This window comes from Corvus kubaryi, unplaced genomic scaffold (assembly GCF_017639235.1).
Source record: "Corvus kubaryi isolate FWS band 111438036 unplaced genomic scaffold, C.kubaryi_AGA036_p1.0 74, whole genome shotgun sequence".
NCBI lineage: Eukaryota > Metazoa > Chordata > Aves > Passeriformes > Corvidae > Corvus > Corvus kubaryi.
Genome location: NW_024582061.1, coordinates 7,138,882 through 7,160,493, shown reverse-complemented (window position 1 = coordinate 7,160,493; position 21,612 = coordinate 7,138,882). Strand labels below are relative to the sequence as shown.

General features: G+C 45.9%; 1 protein-coding gene and 1 long non-coding RNA gene across 4 annotated transcripts; both read left to right on the top strand.

Moving 5' to 3' along the window:
- The first annotated feature begins 1,316 nt into the window (after positions 1–1,316).
- LOC121675333 lies at positions 1,317–19,955 on the top strand. Its single transcript, XR_006020057.1, has 3 exons — positions 1,317–1,327; positions 7,682–7,688; positions 18,792–19,955. It is a non-coding gene; the product is annotated as an uncharacterized LOC121675333 (long non-coding RNA).
- On the top strand, positions 10,469–19,955 carry LOC121675332 (killer cell lectin-like receptor subfamily B member 1B allele A). 3 transcript variants are annotated; one of them, XM_042050678.1, is made up of 8 exons: positions 10,469–11,669; positions 13,659–13,727; positions 14,283–14,378; positions 15,820–15,879; positions 16,289–16,293; positions 16,501–16,584; positions 17,195–17,304; positions 17,851–19,955. In XM_042050678.1, the coding sequence occupies exons 1-8, from the start codon at positions 11,564–11,566 to the stop codon at positions 17,999–18,001; spliced, it is 681 nt and encodes a 226-aa protein (XP_041906612.1). In that variant the 5' UTR covers positions 10,469–11,563; the 3' UTR covers positions 18,002–19,955. The 3 variants fall into 3 exon arrangements, with proteins under 3 accessions (XP_041906612.1, XP_041906611.1, XP_041906613.1); XM_042050677.1 differs by lacking the exon at positions 16,289–16,293 and having other exon boundaries at positions 10,471–11,669; positions 16,445–16,584; XM_042050679.1 differs by lacking the exons at positions 13,659–13,727; positions 16,289–16,293 and having other exon boundaries at positions 10,471–11,669; positions 16,445–16,584.
- Positions 19,956–21,612: the final 1,657 nt, after the last annotated feature.

Genomic DNA, 21,612 nt, shown 5'->3' with positions numbered 1-21,612 from the left:
AATTATGCTCTTTAGCTCTCTAGCAACAACAAAGCAGAGTGATATTCTGGGCCCATTTCTGCAGGGGCTCAACAGGAAGAATAGATTAAAGCAAGCTGGTTTGATTTGGGAAAATTGTCCTTCATGAGAAATTTAACTTAATACTCAGAAAAAACCGCAACAAAAACCAAATGGATTTCTATGGGTTAGTGTGTTTAATTTAGATACTTCGCTCTTTGAACAACAGGCTGTCTTTTCACTGCATTTGTAAAGCACCCGCCTCATTACACCTCTTACATTTACTGGAGCTTATAGCTAGAAATTCAGTTTAAAAGGAATAATGAGAAAATTGTCCTACCAAAAGCAGCTGCTACTTTAGCAGTGACACTGCAGCAGCCCCAAGGGAAATAGGTGTTGAGAGGTGTTTAGAGTCACCATAGCAGCACACTCCCACAGGCTCTTTTGCAAAAGGAAAAACCAAAGGATATGGAAACGGTCCTCAAACAGTTCCAAGTGTTACAGGAGTAAGCAAGCTACCTGACAGGGACAGCTGCATCAGTTAATGGTTGAAGTCACCTTGGGGAAAGTGGACTGCTGTGATCATCCCCTCAGCTTCAGGCAAATCCTGGGACTCCTGAAGAAACACCTGGAAAAATGAGTGACCCAGGAAGGGCAATAGCCCATTATTGAGGGTAATTGAGTGGAGAATGACAAGGGTATTTTGGCAGATAGATACCATCCTGTTGTGATGCAGACATTCCTGACAAGTAGGCCAGCTTGTAGTGCCGGAATTACCTGTACCTCTGGTTTCAGAGAGACCCCTTTGCAGTTGAATCCTCCTGGAGACCATAAAATGCTCCCATTCCCATTCTTCAGCAGAATGATGTACTGAGAAAAATGAGTTCTGTTCTGCACCATGTTATGGCACAGTAGAGCCAGGGTGGGTGCACTGCAAAGTGGGGACAGAGCCCTCATCACATTTCTCAGATCCATGGAGCAATCATTTACTGTTTTGGTGCAGTTGCTGTTCATTCTTCACCTGCTGTGTCACATTTCCTTTCATCGCTTAGGCTGCCCTAAGTTACAATATCTGATTCTCACAATTGTGCACTTGGCTATTTGTCTGCTCTACTTCAGGGGCAAAGTTTGGAGTCAATTATATCAAGGTGCCCTTGACACCTGGAATGGATGTCACCCTGATGAAGGTGTAAACCTCATTTGATAAATGGGCTTCCATGCTGGAGGCGTGTTTTCTTCACAATTAGTGTATTTCAATAGCTCTTTGTAGTCAGCATTACCATATTATTTCTCATGACATATGCTGATGGGTTTTTTTAAGGCATTCAGCGTTGAGGGAAAAGTGGCAAAGTCATCTGAGCCTGTAATTCAGTTTGATCATCCTTCCATAGAGAAGGCAGACGGATGGCATTTCACTGTAGCTGCCATGAATTTGCTGTCCTCCCTTCCTTGCTGACCTGCTGTTCTGTTTTAATTCCTGCAGTCTTCATGGTGATTTCCATCTTCAACATCTTTCCTAATAAGGGGTCTTGTGGATAACTGTTGGATTTTTTTTAGAGATGACAGAAATAAATAGAAATTACTTGGTGGAAATATCTAGCCCCGAGATATCATCACTGCTTTCACATTCCTCTGCAGAAACAAGTAGATCCATCAGACACAGGTAGCATGCTCATCTCTGTGCCATTTGAAAGGAGATAATGAGAAAATTCTCTGTGTAAGAGGACAGCCTACAAAATGCTGAGAAGAATCCTCTGACTCATGCTCAGCTTGAGCCACCCTCAGACTTTTCACGACGCAGACTCTCAGAGAAAAGAAGCACTGATAATTTGCTTTCTTGAAAAGTCCAATCCATGCATCATGTTTTGTTTCTCTGTGTATTGCCATTTTTTAACCACATTTGCCAAGAAAATGAGGTGGCTGCTTTCTTGTCCATGTCTGCACAGTGGCCTGTCTGTCTGGTCTAGTGGAAGGTGTCCCTGCCCATGGCAGGAGAGTTGAAGTGATGATCTTTAAGGCCCCTTCCAACCCAAACCATTCTATGATTTTATGATTCCGTCTTCTAGTTAGGCATTTTTACAGCACAGATAAGTGATTTTGGGTGTAAGGCTGGGAGGGGTATCACAGTATGAAGAAGTTCTAGGAATCCATGTGACTGAGTTCAGGAGAATGTGCAGGGACCAGCACTGTTGCAGCAGTAGGTATTTACAGGATGTCAGATACAGATCTTTAGTTAATCAATGTGAGAACACAAAGACTCAGTGACCAAGCTGTTAGAACACTTCCGTCTCTGAAACATCACCACAAAACCATTGTCCGTAAATGACAGCCTTTCTGGAACTGAATGCTTTCTGCATAATTGCACTTCACCGCTGCTCCTGGGAGGCTGTGTGGGTATGACTGAAATACATCAACGGCACAGTCATTGCAGAGCCCACATCGGTGGCCTTCAAAAACAGAGACTCTCCTGATTACTCCTGATCTACTGTGCAAGGTGTTACCAGCAGGCATCAATTTCTGCAGATGCGGGTGTGCCTGTGCCCTCCTATTTGCTGTGTGAGACAAGTAAAGCCAATTTGTCAGCCTGGGAACTGCTCATCTTTGACCCTCTCTGTGCTCCCAGTGCTCTGAGCTTTCAGATGACAAGTCTGTCCAGAAAATGGCTATGTAGACACTGTTTATATCTGTTCCAAAATGTCTTTATATGTCAGCTGGGATGCCCCTGCCCTCAACAGTGTTTTTGGCACCCCTCTGAAGCTTGAAAAGGGAAAAGGGGAAAAAGAACTACAGTCCAACAATTCCCTGTTCTGTAAACATCCCTCACATGCTGATGCATCTGTCCCTGCTAACCCATTTTGCAAATTACTTATTATAAAGAGAATATCCTCCTTTCTATCCTCAGAGGTTTTTTGGGCATCCAGGATTTTCAGCCTGTGAAGAAGGAAAGGTCTTTTCACAGTTGCAGTGGGACAACTCCTGGAACAGGAGGATTTGTACAACACAGCTATGGATAAACAAGCCCACAACAGTGAAAGAGCTGAGAAGTTACATTAAGCAAAGGTGAAGTCCTTTTATGAGGTAGCTTGTGAAAAAGTCTCCCTTATGCCACCCCCTTTCCTTCAGGATTGCATGCATTACTCAATAAGGAGCTTTACATCTCCTCTGCTGCTTCCATATGATCCATAGGATTTGGCAGAAATCATCCTGCAGATGTGTGGCAAAAGGTGAGTTAGCTTGGCACCATCTTCCACAAGGGCTATAGTTTTTTGAAATAAAGAGAATCTGGGATAGATTCAAACATGGAAAAGAGGGCTGTCAAAGAAGTGACTAGCTGAATGTAAGGATATTTTTTAGCCTAGTTACCCAAGGTTCGTCACCACTCTGTTAAGTATCTATCTGGATATCAGCCTTCAGACATTTTTAAACCCAGTTTCTTTTTCAGTTGAATTTTTTGTTAAAATTTGTCCTAAAAGAACAAGTTGGGGTGTTAAATAACCTCACCAGAATGCAAATATTGTGAAATGATACTGACATTGCTTCAGCTGGTTCTAGATAACAAGATTCTGCCGCTTCCTGCACTGCAACAGGGAGTTGCTGAGCTGGGGAGGTGTGGGGTGGAAGTTGGCTGTGTGTCTGGGACATGTGTGCTGCCTGCAAAGGATTTCAGCAGTGGAACAATCAGGGCTGTTTTGAGAGTACTGGGCATAGCATTTTCCTCCTTCTACTCCCAAGTTTGTTGCACGTCATCATAACCCCAGAGAGAAAACTCAGAGAAACTTCACTGCTTTCCTCTCCTGTCTGTCTGTTGCCTGAGGCAGATACTCAGAGGTGCCATTGCATCCTGTGGTTCTGACTCTCCTCCTTCTTTTCACACTTAGCTCCTGTGTGAGCATTTAGTTTTCTAAAGGAAGCAGATTTTATCTTCCTGCCTCTTCTCAAGTCATCTATAATTTTAAAATCTTCCCTGGCATGCTGCTCACTGCCAATCTGTGGTATCTTCCTGCTGCTGCACGTCTCCCACGCCCCTTAGCAGTGCCATGCAAACACCACCACATCCTGTTCCACCCAAGAGACCATGCAATTCCAGTCCTTGTCACACAGCTAAACCACCTCTCCTTGCAATTCCAGGACAGTTGCATATTCCAGCAGCATCTCAGTTGCATCCTCCAATCTCTCACATTGCTCTATGTGAGGAAGGGATTTTCTGCTTAAAAGCGGAAGAACAAGAAACAGGGAAAATTCCTCACATGGGCAGCTCTACAAGATGCAGATTCCCTTGCCTTTTTCCCTTCCCACTTCATGATTAATTCTGTCTTTGGTTCATCTCCCAGAGGGGCCAAAGTCTCTCGGTTTTGATATCCCTGTGCTGTCCTAACCTTCAAATATTCACTTTGCATTACTGTATCCTTCAGCCCTGCCTGCTTCCCCCCAAACAGGGTCTTGGGCCTCTCTGGAGCAGACAGTATAAAAAAAGTCAGCATTTTATTAAAGAATTTAAAAAAGAAGCCATAAATATACTTGCTCTCTAAAGCAGGACTGTCAACAACATGACCTGGGATCCAAACAATCTGTGTGCAATTTGATCTCTTTAAACCCTGTCCCTGAGGATCAGAACAGGTAGCTCTCCTTCTCTGTGGTTCATCTGTTTTTCACATGCCTGTCCCAGAAAAATAGTACAAAGGGCTTTTCTACATTTCCCCTGCAAGTTAATTGAAATAAATCACCATGTCCTCCAAAATCCACAGATCTGGGATAAGTTTTGTAGTGGATTATGCAACTGGGCAAATTGGAGACGGACAAAGCACTTCCTGGCAGAACTGGTCCGAAACCTGCTGAGGGTCTTTGTTTTTATGTCATTACACTGAAAGGTCTCAGGCAGCACAAAAGATGATGCACTTTTCTCCTTTGACTCACTCCCACCAACATTTAACACATGGAGAAGAGGCATTTTTCTTATTCTACTCTTCCAGATTGCTGTCACAAGAGCCCTTTTCATGTGCCATGGCAGCTTCCTCTAATAAGCCGTGGCATTAAGACTTAGGCTGTTTCCAACAAATTTGTCCATAATCATCCCACCAGAGTGGCACAATCAGGGTTCATTTCAGAATATGCAATGGAAAGACAAGTTCGTCAGAAGAGCCCTTTTTCCTTGGTGAGGAGAGCCAACATTCACCTACCCTGAGGAGTACCGGGTAGGAGGTAAACACTTTGCTGCCTTGTTTTGGTTCAGTAGTACAAAACAGCTGTTAAAAAAGTTTAAAGATGTATATGAGATGGCTTAGCACAGTTTCACTCAGGCAGGGTGCCAGGGCATGTTATATAAAGTGTTGATCTTTCCTACATTTTAAATTGAATATAGAACAGTCGGGTTCCAGCCCTCCTTCCTGGCAACAGGCCCAGCCTCGGGCACTTCCATATAAACTGGGCCCCTCGTAGCTGCCCGAGGTGTCAGCAAGACTCAGAAACTGCAGTGATGATGGTGATGCTCTTCTCAGGGATCAAGAGAATGCTCTTCCTCTTGTTCCTCCCATGCTTTTGTTCTGGCCAGCTTGCACCTCCACTGCTGCGTTTCCCCACCTTATTGGATCCTTCCAGCATGTTCTACCTCCACTGGGACCACGAGGAACAGGAGCTGATGAGGTTGAGCTGCACATCCACACAACTGGCTGGATGGCATCTGGATTCAGCCCTCATGGAGAGCTGCCTGGATATGACATTGTGACAGGAGGTGCCTCCCCAAATGGCAGCATCTGATTCTCTGTAAGTTGAACAGATTTCCTCTTCATCCCCCTTTGCCAAGGGTCATGCTCCAAGTATGTTGAAAAAAAAAAAGGCATATTGAAAGTCTAAGAGGATTAGGAATCTTCAGCCTGGAAAGGCTGAGTGAATTGGGATTTTTCAGCCTGAAAGACAGAAGGCTTTGTGGCCTTCCAGCACCTGAAGGGAAGGAAAGATGGAGAGACTCTTTACGAGGAATGGAGTGGCAGGACAAGGGGGAATGGTTTCACACTGACAGAGACCAGGTTTAGATTGGATATGAGGAAGAAATTGTTCCCTGTGAGGGTGGTGAGGCCCTGGCATACTTAAATACAGCCATAGGCTAGGACATCCTTGTGAATTCTTGTTTTTTCCACTGTCCGGCAACCACTAAGGATAGATGCCTGATGTTATAGCAGCTGGAGTTTAGAGGGGAAAACTGCCACCAAGGCTGCTAAATAAAAACTAGGCTGTTGTTTTGTTTTGCTTTAATTATAAAAGAGAAACAGGCAGCTTAATGTTATCCAGAAATAAAAAGAGTTTAGACCAGTGAAGTGTTTGCCAATTGCAGTGGTTTTATTTTGTTCAGCTGTTTTCAGTTCCTCTTTCACCCAACAGTAAAACATGTTTTTCGTGAAATATGTCACAACATTTTTCTAAAAATGGGTGAACTTTGGAGGGAGTGAGTTAGCAAGCCTTCCTTATGGTCATCAGCTGGTTGCAAAATGATTCTTGTCATACCCGCTTTTGAAATCTTCTTTGGATTGTGACCCAGAGAGGGACCTTTAGGATGTGAATCACTGCAAGAAAAAATAGAAGAAACACTTATTCTTGTTTTTTTAATAATTATTTTCAAATAGTGATTTGGGGTAAACCCAAAGCATTTAATTTCTCATAAAAAAACATTTTGAAAGGAAAAACTGAAGTGTTTGATTTCAAAAGTATTAAACGTTGCCTTATTTTCAGAAAATAGATTTAACATTAACCATGTTTTTTTCCTCCTTGCTAGCAGAAATTCTTTGTTTATATTAAAAAATAATTTTGGTCTCACAAAAGTTACAGGTTTTTTCAAATCTTTTACATATCAGAAAATATCTCCCAATTATTTTAGGTCTGGATACAGTAATCAAGCACATTAAATCCAGGAAAATCCACATTTGCTCGGCTGTAAAGCACATCCACTGAACCCAGGGAATAGACAGTTTGAGGGAAAGACATCCTAGTTACTGTAAATGGAATTTAAGTGAAGTTTTCTATTTGAAATCTTCCTTCTAAGCCTCTCTCTCTCACATCCTTGGTTTTTGTTTTAATTTTCCTTTTTACTACAACGAGAAAAGTCATTATCTGAGTATTGTCTAGTGGGTGAAAAACCAGCAAAAAAGGCTTGCTTTCACAAAGGAGGGTTGTTTTTCCAAGTGCTTACTGCATTCCTCTTTCATAATGTATATTTCATTTTAAATATTTTATAAATATTTTATCTCTTTCAGGGTAGTTGATTTGCAGACTACTTATCTTTGAATTTGGATCTTGTGATGACATCTTTACCAATTCTGTTTTCTTGATGACCAGACCCATCTGACTCAACTGACCCCAAAAGATTCTTTACCTCTGACCTGAGGCTGCACAATGTAAGTATTGGACAAGACCCTGGTATGTTAAAAATCCGCCCTTCTTCTGTCTCTCTTGGTCATGGCCACACTGAGTTTGGGGTTGCACAGGCCAAAAGATGGACATGACTGGTCTTGGAACATGGAAATAGAGCTGGCAAGAGTAGGAGTGAAGTGGGAGTGTGGAGGGTTATTTGTAAGGAAAAGGCTATCACCCATGCCCTCAGCTAGAGCTTAGGAAGTCAAACACAGACTGGTGCTAATGAATTGCAACAGAAATATTAACACAGACATACAAGGCCATTGTCCCACCCCTATAGACCCACAGTAAAATATTTTTAATTTACTGAAGATATTTACTGCTCCCCGTCACAGTTTTGTGGGAAATACACAATACCACTGAGAAATAATGAGTGTACATTTAAATGCTGAAAAGCGTGGCTAAGAGCACAGAAATTACAATACAAACTACCCTGTGTGCTATCTCCAGTTTTAAGTTATGCAGCATCCCAGTACCACATAAAAGGATTTACAAGGGGAGTTGGAGTCCCCTTTAACTTCCCCCTGTGGTATTTGCACCATCCTTGTCAAATGGAGTTCAAAAGCACCAACTCAGTGTGGTATTGCACCTTCCTTCTACAAACAGCATGGGCCCACACAGCACTCCCTCAAGACACAGCAGAACCTGCTGATCAGCGTAGGCAATATTCCACAGGAAAGAGGGGCACTATTTTTATGGCAAAATTTGTGGGATTAGTGCTATCATGTGCTTGTCACTCCAGAAAGCCAGGAATAAAAACTGAAAAAGTTGATCGAACTGGATGGATGTTTCCTACACTCAGTTCACGTTACAATCGGCAAATCAGTAATGCAATTCCCTAATAGAAAAAAACTGTGGGTGAAAAAAAAATTAATTGGTGGAGCTGAAAAATCACAAAATACTTCGGGTTGCCCAGAGAAGCTGTGGCTGCTCATGCCTGGAAGTGTCCAAGGCCAGGTTGGTTGGGGCTCTGAGCAACCTGGGATAGTGGAAGGTGTCCCTGCCCGTGGCAGGGGGTTGGAACAAGATGATCTATGACATCCCTTTCAACACATTCCACTTTGTGGAGACGTGAAATGGCTTCCTGATTTTGCTGTGACAGTAGTCCAGCTTTTATACTCCTAAACAAGCTGACATAATTTCTAGTTTCATTCCCCTGATGGATTTCTCCCAAAGCCTGGCCAGGGCTCAAGGAGGAACCAAGGGAGTTATCTTTGATCCTGTACCCCCCTAATTAGCCCAGATCGAGTTCCTAGATATAGAAAGGTAAATACATGTTTTGCCAATTAATGAACACATATAACAATAGTTCATTAATGATCAAAGATATATAGATATAGATACAGATATAGATATGATATAAATATAGATATAGATATAGATATAGATATAGATACAGATATATATAACATTTGTAAGATTCATCTAGAGCCCAACTTTAGCCTGGGGTCTGTTGTTCAGACCTTAGTCAGGGCCTGTTGTTTAGGCCTCAGTACTTCAGCTGCCTGTCACAAAATTTCTGGACACATCTCCCTGTCAGGTCTGAGGGCAAATCTTCATTTGACCGCAGTACAAACTTCTGAGTCATCAACCACCACAGAAACTGCTTATTTCCTCTTCTTTCTCTCACAGAGCTGGTGTTTCCTTGGCTTCTCTGGGCCTGTGATTATGGAAAGTGAGGCACAGAATACCAGAACACATAAGTGGCCCTCTGAAGAAGCCTCTGGCATTACTGTTGGCAGCAGAGGGTGTTCCAGATCTGATGGCCCTGAGAGGATATTTCCATAATAGAAAATTGTCTCTCTGTGGAAGAAATAGGTTCAATCAGAATTAGTATTTATTTTATTAGAAAACCACTCAACTTCCTACTATAGTTTGTTCTAAATCAGAAAAGGAATGTTTAATAGTGCTGTAAAGACAGGAATAGTTATCACAAAATCATGGAATGGTTTGGGTTGGAAGTGCCCTTGGGATCTTCTCATTCCACCTTCTCTCTCATGGGCAGGGACACCTTCCACTGTCCCAGATTGCTCAGAGCCCCGTCCAGTCTGGCCTTGGACACTGCCAGGGATGGGGCAGCCACAGCTTCTCTGGGCAACCTGTGCCAGGGCCTCACCACCCTCACAGGGAACCATTTCTTCCTCATATCCAATCTAAACCTGCTCTCTGTCAGTGTGAAGCCATTGCCCCTTGTCCTGTCACTCCAGGCCCTTGTAAAGTGTCTGTCTCCATCTTTCTTGTAGTTCCCTTCAAGCACTGCAAGGCCACAATTAAATCACCCCAAAGCTTCTCTTCTCCAGACTGAAAAATCTCACTGTCTCTGCCCTTCCTCACAGCAGAGCTGCTCCAGCCTCTCAACACTTTGGTGGCCTCCTCTGGACTCTCTCCAACAGTTCTATGTCTTTCCTGTACTGGGGACCCCAGAGAGAAAAGAGGTCACCCCTCAGCCTCTTTTTCTCCAAACTGGACAAACCAGGATCCTCAGCCACTCCTCACAGGACATTCCTTTCAGCCCTTCCACCAGCTTTGTTCCCTTCCTCTGGACCTCCATTCAAGGACCTTCACATCCTTCTTAAATTGTAGGGCCCTGGGCTGGTTTTGTTCGGGATAGAGTTGATTTCCTTCGTAGCAACTGGTATGGGTTACATTTTGGATTTGTGCTGGGAACAATGTTGAGAACACAGGGATGTTTTAGTTCTTGCTTGTCCGTTTCTTGCACTTTCACGTGTCGGAGGAAAATAACTTTAAGGGATGGGACTATGCAATTACACGAATTTGTTGTTTAAAATAACAAACGCATCAGTCCAGGTGTGAGATTTTACAACACCTCCAAGTAATGGCGACTAGTCACAAGATTTAGGGTTACATCTTAATTTATAACTTTCTAATCCAATAGACACTTAAAACGACACTTTGTTTTAGATTTATGACCTATCACCTGTGGCACTTCTCACTGCAATGCAGCTGCATCTTGACCAATAACTTCTCATGTCACGTACACACAGATGTCTCTCTTATACCATCTACATTCTTGACTTAAACTATATAAAATCACACTATTATATTTTAAAACCCTTCACCAAAACACCCAGTGTACAATTTTACTTATAATGGTAGGAACACAAGTTTGTAGTCCTTTTGCTTAAAGTCTATAAATCTCTGTCAATTAAGCCAGACCTGGTCTCTTCCAGGGTTGTAAATCAAAGCCTCCTTTAATTGCAGGAGTTTCTACTCCTTTGTCTCCCACACTTGCTGAGCAGAGATTAAACAGAGTCAGAGCCCTCTGCTTGTCATCCCATCCCACCACGGAGGAGGCTGAGGGTGCACAAGGAGTTGAGAGCAGACACAATGGACCCCAACTGCCCAGAGGGATATTACAAACCTGGAAAGCCAAGGGATTGTCTTGTTTAGGCTGCACTGTTCCAGTTGCTGCCTTTGCATATTAAGCACCTTTTGTGCTTCTCAAAACAGCCTGGACAAATCCCCCTTTCTGTATCCCCATTTGCCATCAGAATTTCCCTGCAGAGAGGCAGACCATGTCTGTGAGCTGCACAGAGCCCGTGTTGCTCAGGACACAGCAGGGCAGCCTGGTGCTACTTCCCAAGAGCTACTGCCACGGGCCTGCCCCAGTGCATGGCAGGGTCCTGTTCCAGAAGTGCTGAGGGTATTTCCTGATGGATCAGGGGAATATGTCCTGTTCCAGAGGTGCTTTTGGGAGCACGGCCTTCTGGAGCACACAGGGCTGGTCTCCTGATGTGCCCTGGGTGCCCCCAGAGAGCTCCACTCTGCTGCCTGGAGTGCCTGCTGGGCCTCTGTACAATTGCTCCCCTTTCCATTGCATGGAATAAAACTTTTCTTTGCAAAACACACAGGGGTGTCTCTGTGTGGGGCTGTGAAGCTTTGCGAACTCACTTAGGGCAGACACTTCCAATGCCAGAACCACTTCCCAACACAGGCGACCTCACGGAGGCCATGACCTTACATTTCCTCATGTTCCTGATGTAAAACCCTCTGCCATCAAAAGATGAAGTAGAAATAGACTTCTCTTCTCATTAGAAGTTTATGCATGACCGGAAGAGTTGAGAACTTCCTCCTGAAGGTTAGAAAGGGGAGGGAGCTCTGAGTCGTACCCAGCCCAGAGTGGGGTCACAAGAGCACAGGAATGAAAGAAGAGAGTGGAACAAGAATGGCAGAAAATGTCCTTTATGCTGACTTGAACTTGTCTGAATCAACCAGACCCAGAATCCTGAAGGTCCCTGATGTCCCAGGTAGGTCCATTGCTGAGCACGGACCTTTCTTTGCATTCTCCAGACTCTCCCCCACATACGATGAGAGATGTTTCTTGGAGCATTACAGTCCCGAAGAACACGAGGGAAATGTGAGGGCCGGGGCTGGGAAAATGTGCAGGTGGAGTGTCCAGACAGGGCTGTTTATATTTACAAAGGGGAGTTGTGAGGAGGTCTACTTTTCTCTTGCTAAGGTGCAAGTGTGAGGGAGCACCTCTGGTGGTGTGATATTAAGAGTAGTTTTTCCAATTTTGGAGACTATTCCAGAGCTGAACATCCATTGCTCCTGCCCCAGGCCTGTTGTCCCCCAGCAGACTGGGACTCCTGCAGCTGTTGCTGCTGTTTGCAGCAGTCTCCTGCACAGCTGCTCCTGCTCCCTGAGCACAGCAGGCATTGCCTGGGGACTGCTCCTCCTGCTCTGTCTGTACAAACTGCTTGTTTAATGCACAGGTGTGAAATGTTTCATGGACAGGTTTAGTCTGATTTAGGATCAGACTTTGCAAAATTCTAACCTAGGATTTCTCTTTCTTTAATGAATTTAGAATTATTGTGTTAACTTTTGCACTGGTTTTGTAATATCTGCATCAAAGTACATTCTAAAAAATAGCACACTTCATATAGTGTGCCTCTGTATTTCATTCTCATTTTTCTTCCCTTTCTTTCTAACCTTCCTTTCACTCTGACAGAAATTATTTCTTGCCATCCGGTGCTTGTCTTTTGTGGAAAGTGCGAGTCCTCTGCATGCCTTTTCAGATGGGTGGAGTTATTAACACCCCAGGAAATAGGGTTTTTTCACCCCTTTCTACAGATGAATTCACTGCTCAGTTGAACACAATGGATGCCACATGATTACAAGTTCCATTTTCCTTATAAATTAACCTACGCATTCCTATTCAAAATTTTGATAGATTTCTAATAACATTTTTATGCTTCTCTGCTTGCGCCTTTCAGGGAAACCCCTACCAACTCTTCTGTGTGTTCACTTAATTTATGCACAAGATTTCCCAGATATTGGCTTTGTCTTCTGAAAAGAGCTCAAATCCCTGACTTCTGTCTTAGCTCTGCACAGTGATAGAAGCCAGGGAGTTCAGTGTTGTATATCATGATGACTTTGAGCGTTTCATAACATCCTATTTTTGACTTTCTACCCACTTTTTACCAGTCTCTGACCTTTCTTTCCTTTCTGTATGTTTTATTCCCTGATGGTTTATATTTATTATCTGCAGATGTTAGAAGAGATTTCACTATTCTCTATGTTGTTTTGTTAACTGTGATAAGATCTCAAACCCCTCCAAATTTAGCACAATCTGCAGTTTTCAAGCTTTGATGTTTTAGTCATTCTCACCGTTCCTGTCTGGATGAACAACCTTAGGCTACCCTTGGCACTTTCCTCCCCTTTTGTCAAGATTGGCAATGTGTGTGTGTGCCCCTGTCCCCTCTGGGATTGTCTGCCCTGAAGAGAAACCAGATCTGTTCCTGCCTATAACAAGTGCTCCAACGGTGAAAGTATCATCATGGAACATGGAATCAGAATATCCTGAGCTTGAAGGGACCCACAGGATCATCTAGTCCAGCTCCTGGCCCTGCACAGACACCCCAACAGACCCACCTGTGCATCCCTGAGAGCATTGTCCAAACAATCCTGGAGCTCTGGCAGCCTTGGGGCTGTGACCATTCCCTGGGGAGCCTGTTCAGTGCCCCAGCACCCTCTGGGAGAAGAAGCTTTCCCTGATATCCAACCTAAACCTCCCTGATACAGCTCCAGCTGTTCCCTCAGGTCCTGTCCCTGGTCACCACAGAGCAGAGATCAGTGTCTGTAACGGAGAAAAATATAATTTGTGCATAGTTAAACACAGTCACAAAAACCAGTTATTGTCCTGTGCTCAGCATTTCTCACAGTTTCAGTCATTTTTGTTCTGTTTAAGTTGATTCTCAGTTCTCTCTGTGCTCTATTCTTTTTCCCTGGCTCAGGTTGTACCTATGCAGAAGTGAAAGTGAAATCCCAAGATGCAAATGATACAACAAACTTCGAATCATCTCGTGAGTTTAACTGTCTGATAAAGTGATGGGAATTTAAACAAGGTGGGGAGAGGGGCTGATCCCAATGTCCCAAACATGCAGTGACACAAAACTATGAGGAGGCAGGAGGACACAATTGTCTGCTTTCCACACTCAGAGCAGAGGCAGCTGAGGTGGTGCATTCTGTGCCTCTAAACACCTGTTGGTTTCCATGGCAAAGGAATAGAAGGATATCAGGGGGCACACCCAGACACCCCTGAGCCCAGCCTTCTGTCCCCAGCAGCAATGAAAAATGAACACTGGAGATGGGGAAGCAGAGGGTGGGCACTGATTGCTAGGAGGACTCTCCTTTGAACCTCTCCCCAAACCCGTGGCAGGTTGGGATCTGTTCAGTTCCCTGAGCACAGGGGTCCAGAGCTAGCAGGGAAGCACCAGGACATTCAGCCTGGCTCCAGCATGGAAACCTGGAAGGCCCCAGATGCCCAGTGTGAGCCTGGAAAGGCATCCTGGAATGCAGAGGAAAGGGTTCTTTTTTCCAGCTGCTCCCCACATCTTTATTTTTCTGTCCCTCTGTAGGTAAAAGCTGTCGTTGTTCCAGAAGACTCCTTGCTGTGCTGGCTGCTCTCCTGGTTGTGGCTGTGCTGGCCCTAACACTGTGTTGGACACTCCTCTGTAAGTCCTGCTAAAACCGTAACACCAGCAGTTAATTTGTGATTCTCTCCCACTGACTGAGGTCCAGGCCATGACATCCAAAGCCAGGAGGAACAGAAGTCTGCTGTGAAGGCCAAAGACAGCAGTATTTAGCCAACCATGGCTGTAGGAGGAAATCTGTGAAAAAGCCAAGTGGTTTGAAAGTTCAAAATTCCAGCAGAAAAAAAAAGCCACAACAAAATTGGAAACTGACAAGGTTCAAACACTAAGGAATTTATTATACAAATGTTTTGAAGAAACCAGTAAAGATCAAATAATGCCTATTGGTTATATGATTGCAATCCTTGAGAATATTTCAAGGTGATGATGTTGTCCTATGACACCAAGATGTGACACCAAAAATCTTAAAATAATTATGAATTAAAGATCATTTGAAAGAAGCACTGAATTCAGAATTAAAAGGCATTTATTTGCAGCTTATTTAAATAAAAACCTTGTGCTCAGTCTCTGCACTCAGTTTGTAACAATTTTTAAGCTACATAAACTGATGCATGATATTTTGTAGAAAAAAGCACTCTTATCACTACCAGAAAAGAAAATACCCATTTGCTACTTCCTTTGATTGTTTTCAAGGAATCATTTTTAAATTTCAGATGTTTCTTCTTTCCATCCTTTGATAGCTGAGAAAGCTTGAGAAGCTTCCACAGCCAGGCACTCTCAGGTCCCAGAGTTTGCTACTGCTCAGAGATGCACATGGGGAAGACAAGGCAAAGCCTTTGATCCATGGAACTTAAAACATTGGGCTGGGGGAGCCAATTTGCTCTTCTTTTTCAAGGCAAAGACTTAAGGACAGATACCTGACAGAGCTCTGATACTTATAAAATGTCAAACACCAAAGGATGGGCCAAATTCTAAACCAGCACAAAGTAACAAGGTGTAATTAGCATTCAGTGCAGCTTTAAGTCTAACATTGAAAGAGGAGCTCTTAGACTTGGATCCAGGCCTGGCTTTGGTTATAGCTCCTTTGTGGGTTCAGTACCACCTCAGTGACCTGAAAAAATCTACTAAGAAACTTGCCATCTAGATCAAACTGGAGAAACTAAATCAAGGGGGCTTCTAAACTTAAGAGCACACAGGTTTCACTTGTGCTCCAAATAAAAACTGTTGCCATTTTGAGGAGTTTCTTCTAAGTTTTAGTTTAGTATGAATTGTCCATGTTGTCTTCTTATGCCAAATCCACTGATATTAGGATAGAACTTGTTTAAATGAACAAAAGCATTGCCTTTTACTCAGTGCAACCTGACCTGACCATTTTAGGATTTTTATAGCAGAATCATGAGCAAAGAGGCAGAGTTTGCATTCTGTGTTGGGTGATGGGGGGTCAGAGAGGTCCAGCAGAGCTCTGGCAGTGTGTGGCACAGTGGTCATTCCTTGCAAGCAGAAATTGCTTTCTTATTTCCAGATGGTGCAACTGCAGGCAGCCAAGAGGACTCAACAACAACCATCCCTGAGAAGGCACTAGGTAGGTGATCCTCATCATTCCAAAGGGGCTTTCCAGAAGCCTGTGGGATTGACGGTTAAGGGGAACAGGAACGGGGCTGTGTCTGGATTTTGTTCAGAAGGGAAGCAAAGAAAGAAAACCTCTGCTATCTCAGGAATACAAACCTTACCCTGGACACTCCCAGGATGAGCTCAGGGGAAGGCACAGGAAGAACAATCCCTCTGGTACCCCGGCACTGCAGGGAGCAGGATGGACAATGTGCCTGTGCTGCTTTTCCAAGGCCCTCCATTCCCAGCCTTTGAGCTCAGTGCAATTCCATTTTGCTGTTTAGGAGATGCTGAGCAAAGATGGGAAAGGCTGGGTCGTGTTTGCTGTGCTGCTCTGTCTGGCTGGCTCCTGCCTGGTGATTCTGGGCTGGTAACAGCTCCAGAGCCTGTGGGGGATCCCTGGAGCTCTGGTGACAATTCTCAGCAGGGGCACACAGGCACTTCTGTGGCTGTGACTGCCTCTCTGACCTCTTTTTTGTTGTGGCATCTTCTGAGCAGTGTGAACGTGGATTTTCCACACCTGTTCTTCCCTCATGCAGGCTGCCCCCCAAAATGGAAAAAACATGGGAGAAAATGCTACTTCTTTTCTCCAGAGAAAGGGAAGGACTGGAATGTCTCCAGGGATGAATGCGCTGCCCTGGGCTCAGAGCTGGTGATCATTGACAGCACAGAAGAGCTGGTGAGACCCAAATCCCTGGGGCAGCTGCCTGGCTGAGGGCTGAGCAGTGACACTTGTGCCAGCTCCTGCCACATGTCCTTGGGCTCTGGGACCTGCTGCCAGCCATGGATGCCCCAGTCCTGGCAATGGGAACAAAGGCCTGCTCAGGGAGAGGCCTCCTGGGGCTTGGAGTCCTGCCCCTGGAAGCTTCTGTGCCCAGGCCTGATCCCATGGGAAGGAGCAAACTCCCTGCCCGGCTGGCTGGGGTTTTACAGGGATTTAGCACACAGGCCAGGGAGGTTGAACAGACACTTCTTTGTAAGAGCCGTGACTCTGACAAAACCTGAAAAGGCTTTGCCACCCCCATCAGAACAGGAAAGTGTCCCCAGGTATCCAGTCACACCTGTCAAACTACAAATTACACCAGCAATGGCACCACAGGTGTGTCATTACATTTGTTATATTCATAGGGGGCCTCCAAAATGGAGAAATCCATCCTCTGGAGCTGTGGGAAGAGGTGCTGTGGCTGAGTGCACGCTTCACTCTCTGTGCTGTTTAGCACTGAGCTTTCTGTGCCTCTTGTGAAGAAAATGTCATTTTCATGTATTCCCATTGCTGGATTTCTTTCCAGAATTACCTTCTCTCACGATCAAAACAAAATTACTACTTACTGGGTCTCAGATTCTCTCAAGAGGAGGAGAAGTGGAAGTGGCCCAACAACGTGGAACATGACCCAGCCATGTGAGCTCATTCCAGCAAGTCCCTGCCATGCAATGTCTGGGAACGGGAAAACCCAAAGGCAGAGCAAAGAGCAGAGAGCCCAAGGGAGATCAGGGACTGTGGTTTGGGGGAAGCTGATTCCTTGAGATCCACGTGCTTCAGCACATGCCTGTGCCAAGGAAAGGGAGCCTTTCAGTGCCATGGGACACAGGCCTGTCCCATCAGGGTGGCAGGAGAGGACGCAGCTGTAGTTCTGCTGGGGAAGGAAGGATCTGACTGGGTGCAGTTCCCTGGGGAAAGGAAGGAGCCAGGAGGCAAGGACAAGAGAGAGGGTGATGTCAGCACCATTGGCTGGAGGGGACCAAAGCAGGGAAGGTCTCTGGATGGGAAAGCATTGCCCAGAAACTTTTGTGGAGATGTGGGGAACAAAAGTGAGGAGTGGGAGGGAGATTCCAGCAAGGCAGTTCCTGATCTCAGTGACACAGCTTAGCAGCCAGGCCAGGTGCCACTCTGCCTTTCACTGCATGTCAGGAATGTGATCAAATCTGACTTTTTTCCCCTGTTCAGGTTTAATATAACTGGAAAATATCACGACTATCTCTGCACGGCCATTGGATTTGGTCAAGTACACACTGCACCTTGTTATGTATCCCCAACAACACAAAATATGTGTGAAAAAGCTGCAACAGTTTCAGCCAGGCTTCAGAAGGAGAGCTAAGAACAAGAGGTCCAGGCTGGAATGTTATCCCTGGTTTCCTGTAGGAAGTGTGGATGGGATGTGTCTCATTTCTCTTTAACTACCCAATCTCTGCTCCCAGGGTCTCCTGCAGCCTCCCTCCAGACACGTGGCCGAGCTCAGCCCACCCTTTCCCCGATGCTGTCTGAGTCTGGATGGATCCCCCCTGGAGGAGCTGGCACTGGCACACAGGAGGATCTGGGACAGCCTCGTGCCAGAGGTGGCATTTCAAGGCAGGCACTGCCAGGGGAGAGGAGTCCAGCCTGGGGACGGGGTGATCCCAAAGAGATCCTGTCTCTCCCAGACACATCCATCCACAGCCCTGAGTTCCCAGCCCTGCCTGGGCACAAGGAGACCCTTCCCAGCCTGGCCACAGCCTGGCCTCACCTGCAGCCACAAGGGAAGGGCAGCACAGATTTCCGGTTGGATCCTGTAGGAAAGGGCAACCCCACACCATTGCCAGGTCTCATGGCCAGGATGGACAGGACAAGTCAGGTGTGGGTGTGGATAAACCTTCCCCTGCTCCTGACTGTCTGTTCCAAGAGCACACAGGATCCCAGAGCCTGTGGGGGGAATGGGAATCAGCACAAGGGAAAGGATCCTACAGCAGCACAGCTCTGGGCATAAAATCAGCCCCAGTCCTGTGTAGGGTGGGGAAGGAGTGTCAGATTTAGGATCTGCTCGGGAAGGGCACGAGAGGATGGAGCCCAGCAAAGACAAGCAAGGCCTGAAGAACAGAGTCCCAGCAGAAGCTGAAGTGGGCAGAAAAGAGGACAATGAAGCCCACAGTGACCTGTGAAGGAGCTCATGAGAATTATGAGAGTGACCCACAGGGAATGGCAACACTGTGCTCTGCCCTCTTTTCCTTGGAGATTGATCACAGGAGGGAACGATGCCTGAGGGCATTTCCTGCTCAGAAATCTTGGCACCAACACCAGAAACAGGTGGCACCAGGAAAACAGAGCTGTGATCAGGAAACAGGGAATGTCACCAAAGCTCTGTCCATGTCCTTTGGGGAGCTCTTGTACCCTGGTCCTTGTGTGACTCCAAGGATTTTCCTTCTCACTGTCTCCTTTGAAGCAGAATCATTCCTCCTTAAAATGGTGCCATTCATGGCTCTCTCCTTCAGCTGCAGGATGAAGAAAGCTCTGTGAAGCCCTCGGTGAAGTGACACTGATGGCCTGGTTTATCACTGGGAAAAAACTGCTTAATCAAAAAATCTATACACAGTATGTCATGGCCATTGGAAGGGAAATTGGAATCCTACAGGATAAACTGTCTCTTTCTGACTTGAAAGCACATTTTGGTCCCTCACACCAGCCATCCTCCCCAATGACTGCTCTCATCAAGATGCTTTGGAAACATTTGCAGTTCTTTCCCTGACTTTCAATCCCCAAAGAACAGAGTTAGAACATGGAGCTGTAGCAGGACAATGTCAATGTCAGACCCCAGAATCTGTACTGTTATTCCAGAAGGAAGCTGAGCTACAAGTGCTCTTTGGACTCATTTTACTGGAGAGGATGGGAGAGCATTCTATGTTGTGTTACAGACTTCTGCCCTTCTTTCATATTCCAGCTGCTGGAATGTGCCCCCTTGGATCATGTGGGCTCTCCTGAAGGCAGGGCCAGGAAAAAGCCTCTTCCCTGGGAGCCACTGGCCCTAGGTTGGAGCCTTCAGCAGGCAGCAGAGGCAGCAGCTGTGCACCAGAGGGGCGGGAAGGAGAAGCCATCCTGGGGCCAGTGTGGAACTGCACAAACCCCATCAAACCCAGAAAGCCATAGGAAGTCTCAGGAGCAACTACTGCTTGCAAGGAAATCCCTGCCAAGGGCAGAAGTTTGATTGAAAGTGCTTTGTTTCCTCTGCCTCTGTGTTGTTCTTGTTTATGGTTCTCTGATCTTGTGATCTAAGTTTTACAATAAACTTTCCCTTTACAGCTTGTGATTCTTGGATTACCTCTGGCATCTCTACTGCAAGGGAAGGGTGAAACATTTCCTCCTCACTCTGGTGTGGTCGGGGTCTCACCCTGATGCCAAGGCTGGGCAATCCCTAAGCAATCCCAACCTGACCTCTCGCTGCTTCTGTGCTCGATGCTCCAGAGGATTCCAGGCTGGTTTAATTCTTGCTGCAGTTGGGCAATGGGTGACACTCCCTGGGACAGGCCAGGCTGGCAGCACCAGCCCCACAGGGGCACATCCTGGACACAGGACTGGCTCCATTAGTGACCTTTATCAAGGAGAACCTGTGACAGGGACACGTCCAAGATCTGATCCTCAGAGCTCATCCTATTTTCACATACCTGTATTCCAACTGTGTCTCAAGCCAGCTGTGGTACTTAGGATACATGTTAGGGACCGAGTTTGGAGAGCTGGCTGGATAAACGACACGTACACCGATACGATTAAGCATCGTTCTCCCTTTATTGTTCAACTATGCCAACTTTTATCTACTTTTGCAAAGATTCATGCCCCGTCCCTCTAGACAGCCTCTAATCAGCAGGGGAGCCAGCCAGTGTATAGCGTTGCCAAGGACTCTCAGGGCTGCCTGCAGCCAGGGGCCTGTTCAGGGGCTTTTCCTCAGCAACCCTGGGTTGTCCAATCTTTCCAGGGGTATCATATGCCCCTGTTCCATAAGGAATCCCTCTACACATCCCCCGTTTTCTTTTTGGGCAACCCAGGCCTGGTCGATAATCTTTCACAGCCCTGCTTTGACACAGGAAAAAATGCACCCAAATACTATTAAGCCTATTATAACTACAAATAGCAATTGGCAGCTTTCTACTACCAAGGTACACAGCCATCCGGTGATACCCAGACCCTTAAGCCGATCTCCAATAGGGTCACAGGCCTCTCTTCACCGCACTGGAAACAGGCTGCTCTGCCCGTGTGGGGACCAGGAGATGGGCCAGCAGCCCTCGCCCCCTTTTTACTTTGCGCCCCTCCTGTCAGTGCTGCGGCGATGACTTGTCCCTGTTGTTGCAGGACATTCTGCAGTGTTGCACTAAAAGCAGCTGCTTGAGATGACTGTTCTGCATGGCTAGCACATACGAGCATCTCGTCTACTCCTGCTCCCTGGGGCAGCGTGGCAAGAATTGTCTTAGTTTGCCTGGTAGCATTTTCAAAGGCAAGGCTCCGGAACATTTGCTCCTGGAGCTCTTCAGAGAGCTCAGTTGCGTCCTTCAAGGCTGCTGACAGACGGTCAATGAACTGACCATATGGCTCCGACAGCCCCTGTCAGACTGCTGCATACAGAGGAGACTTCTTCTTTTCAGGTACTGACAACAAGGCTTTGTGGGCAAGAGTCTGTGACAAGTGACGAATGATTGTGGGCAGGGTCAGCTGCGTCACCGTCACTCCATAAGCCCCATTCCCAGTTAGCATGTTGGCTTGGATTGCATACAGTGGGTCTTGTGTGTCACCTTGGTGTTTGCTAGCTTCTTCTTGTGCTAGCCGCTTCCACATTCGCTCCCAGAGCAGGAGCTGTGAAGGGGTCAACAACAACTGTGTGATGCTGATGCAATCATTAGGACACAGGACATCTGCTGTAAAGATAAACTGCAGGATGCTCCGTGTAGCTTCAGACCGGAGGCCATGCAT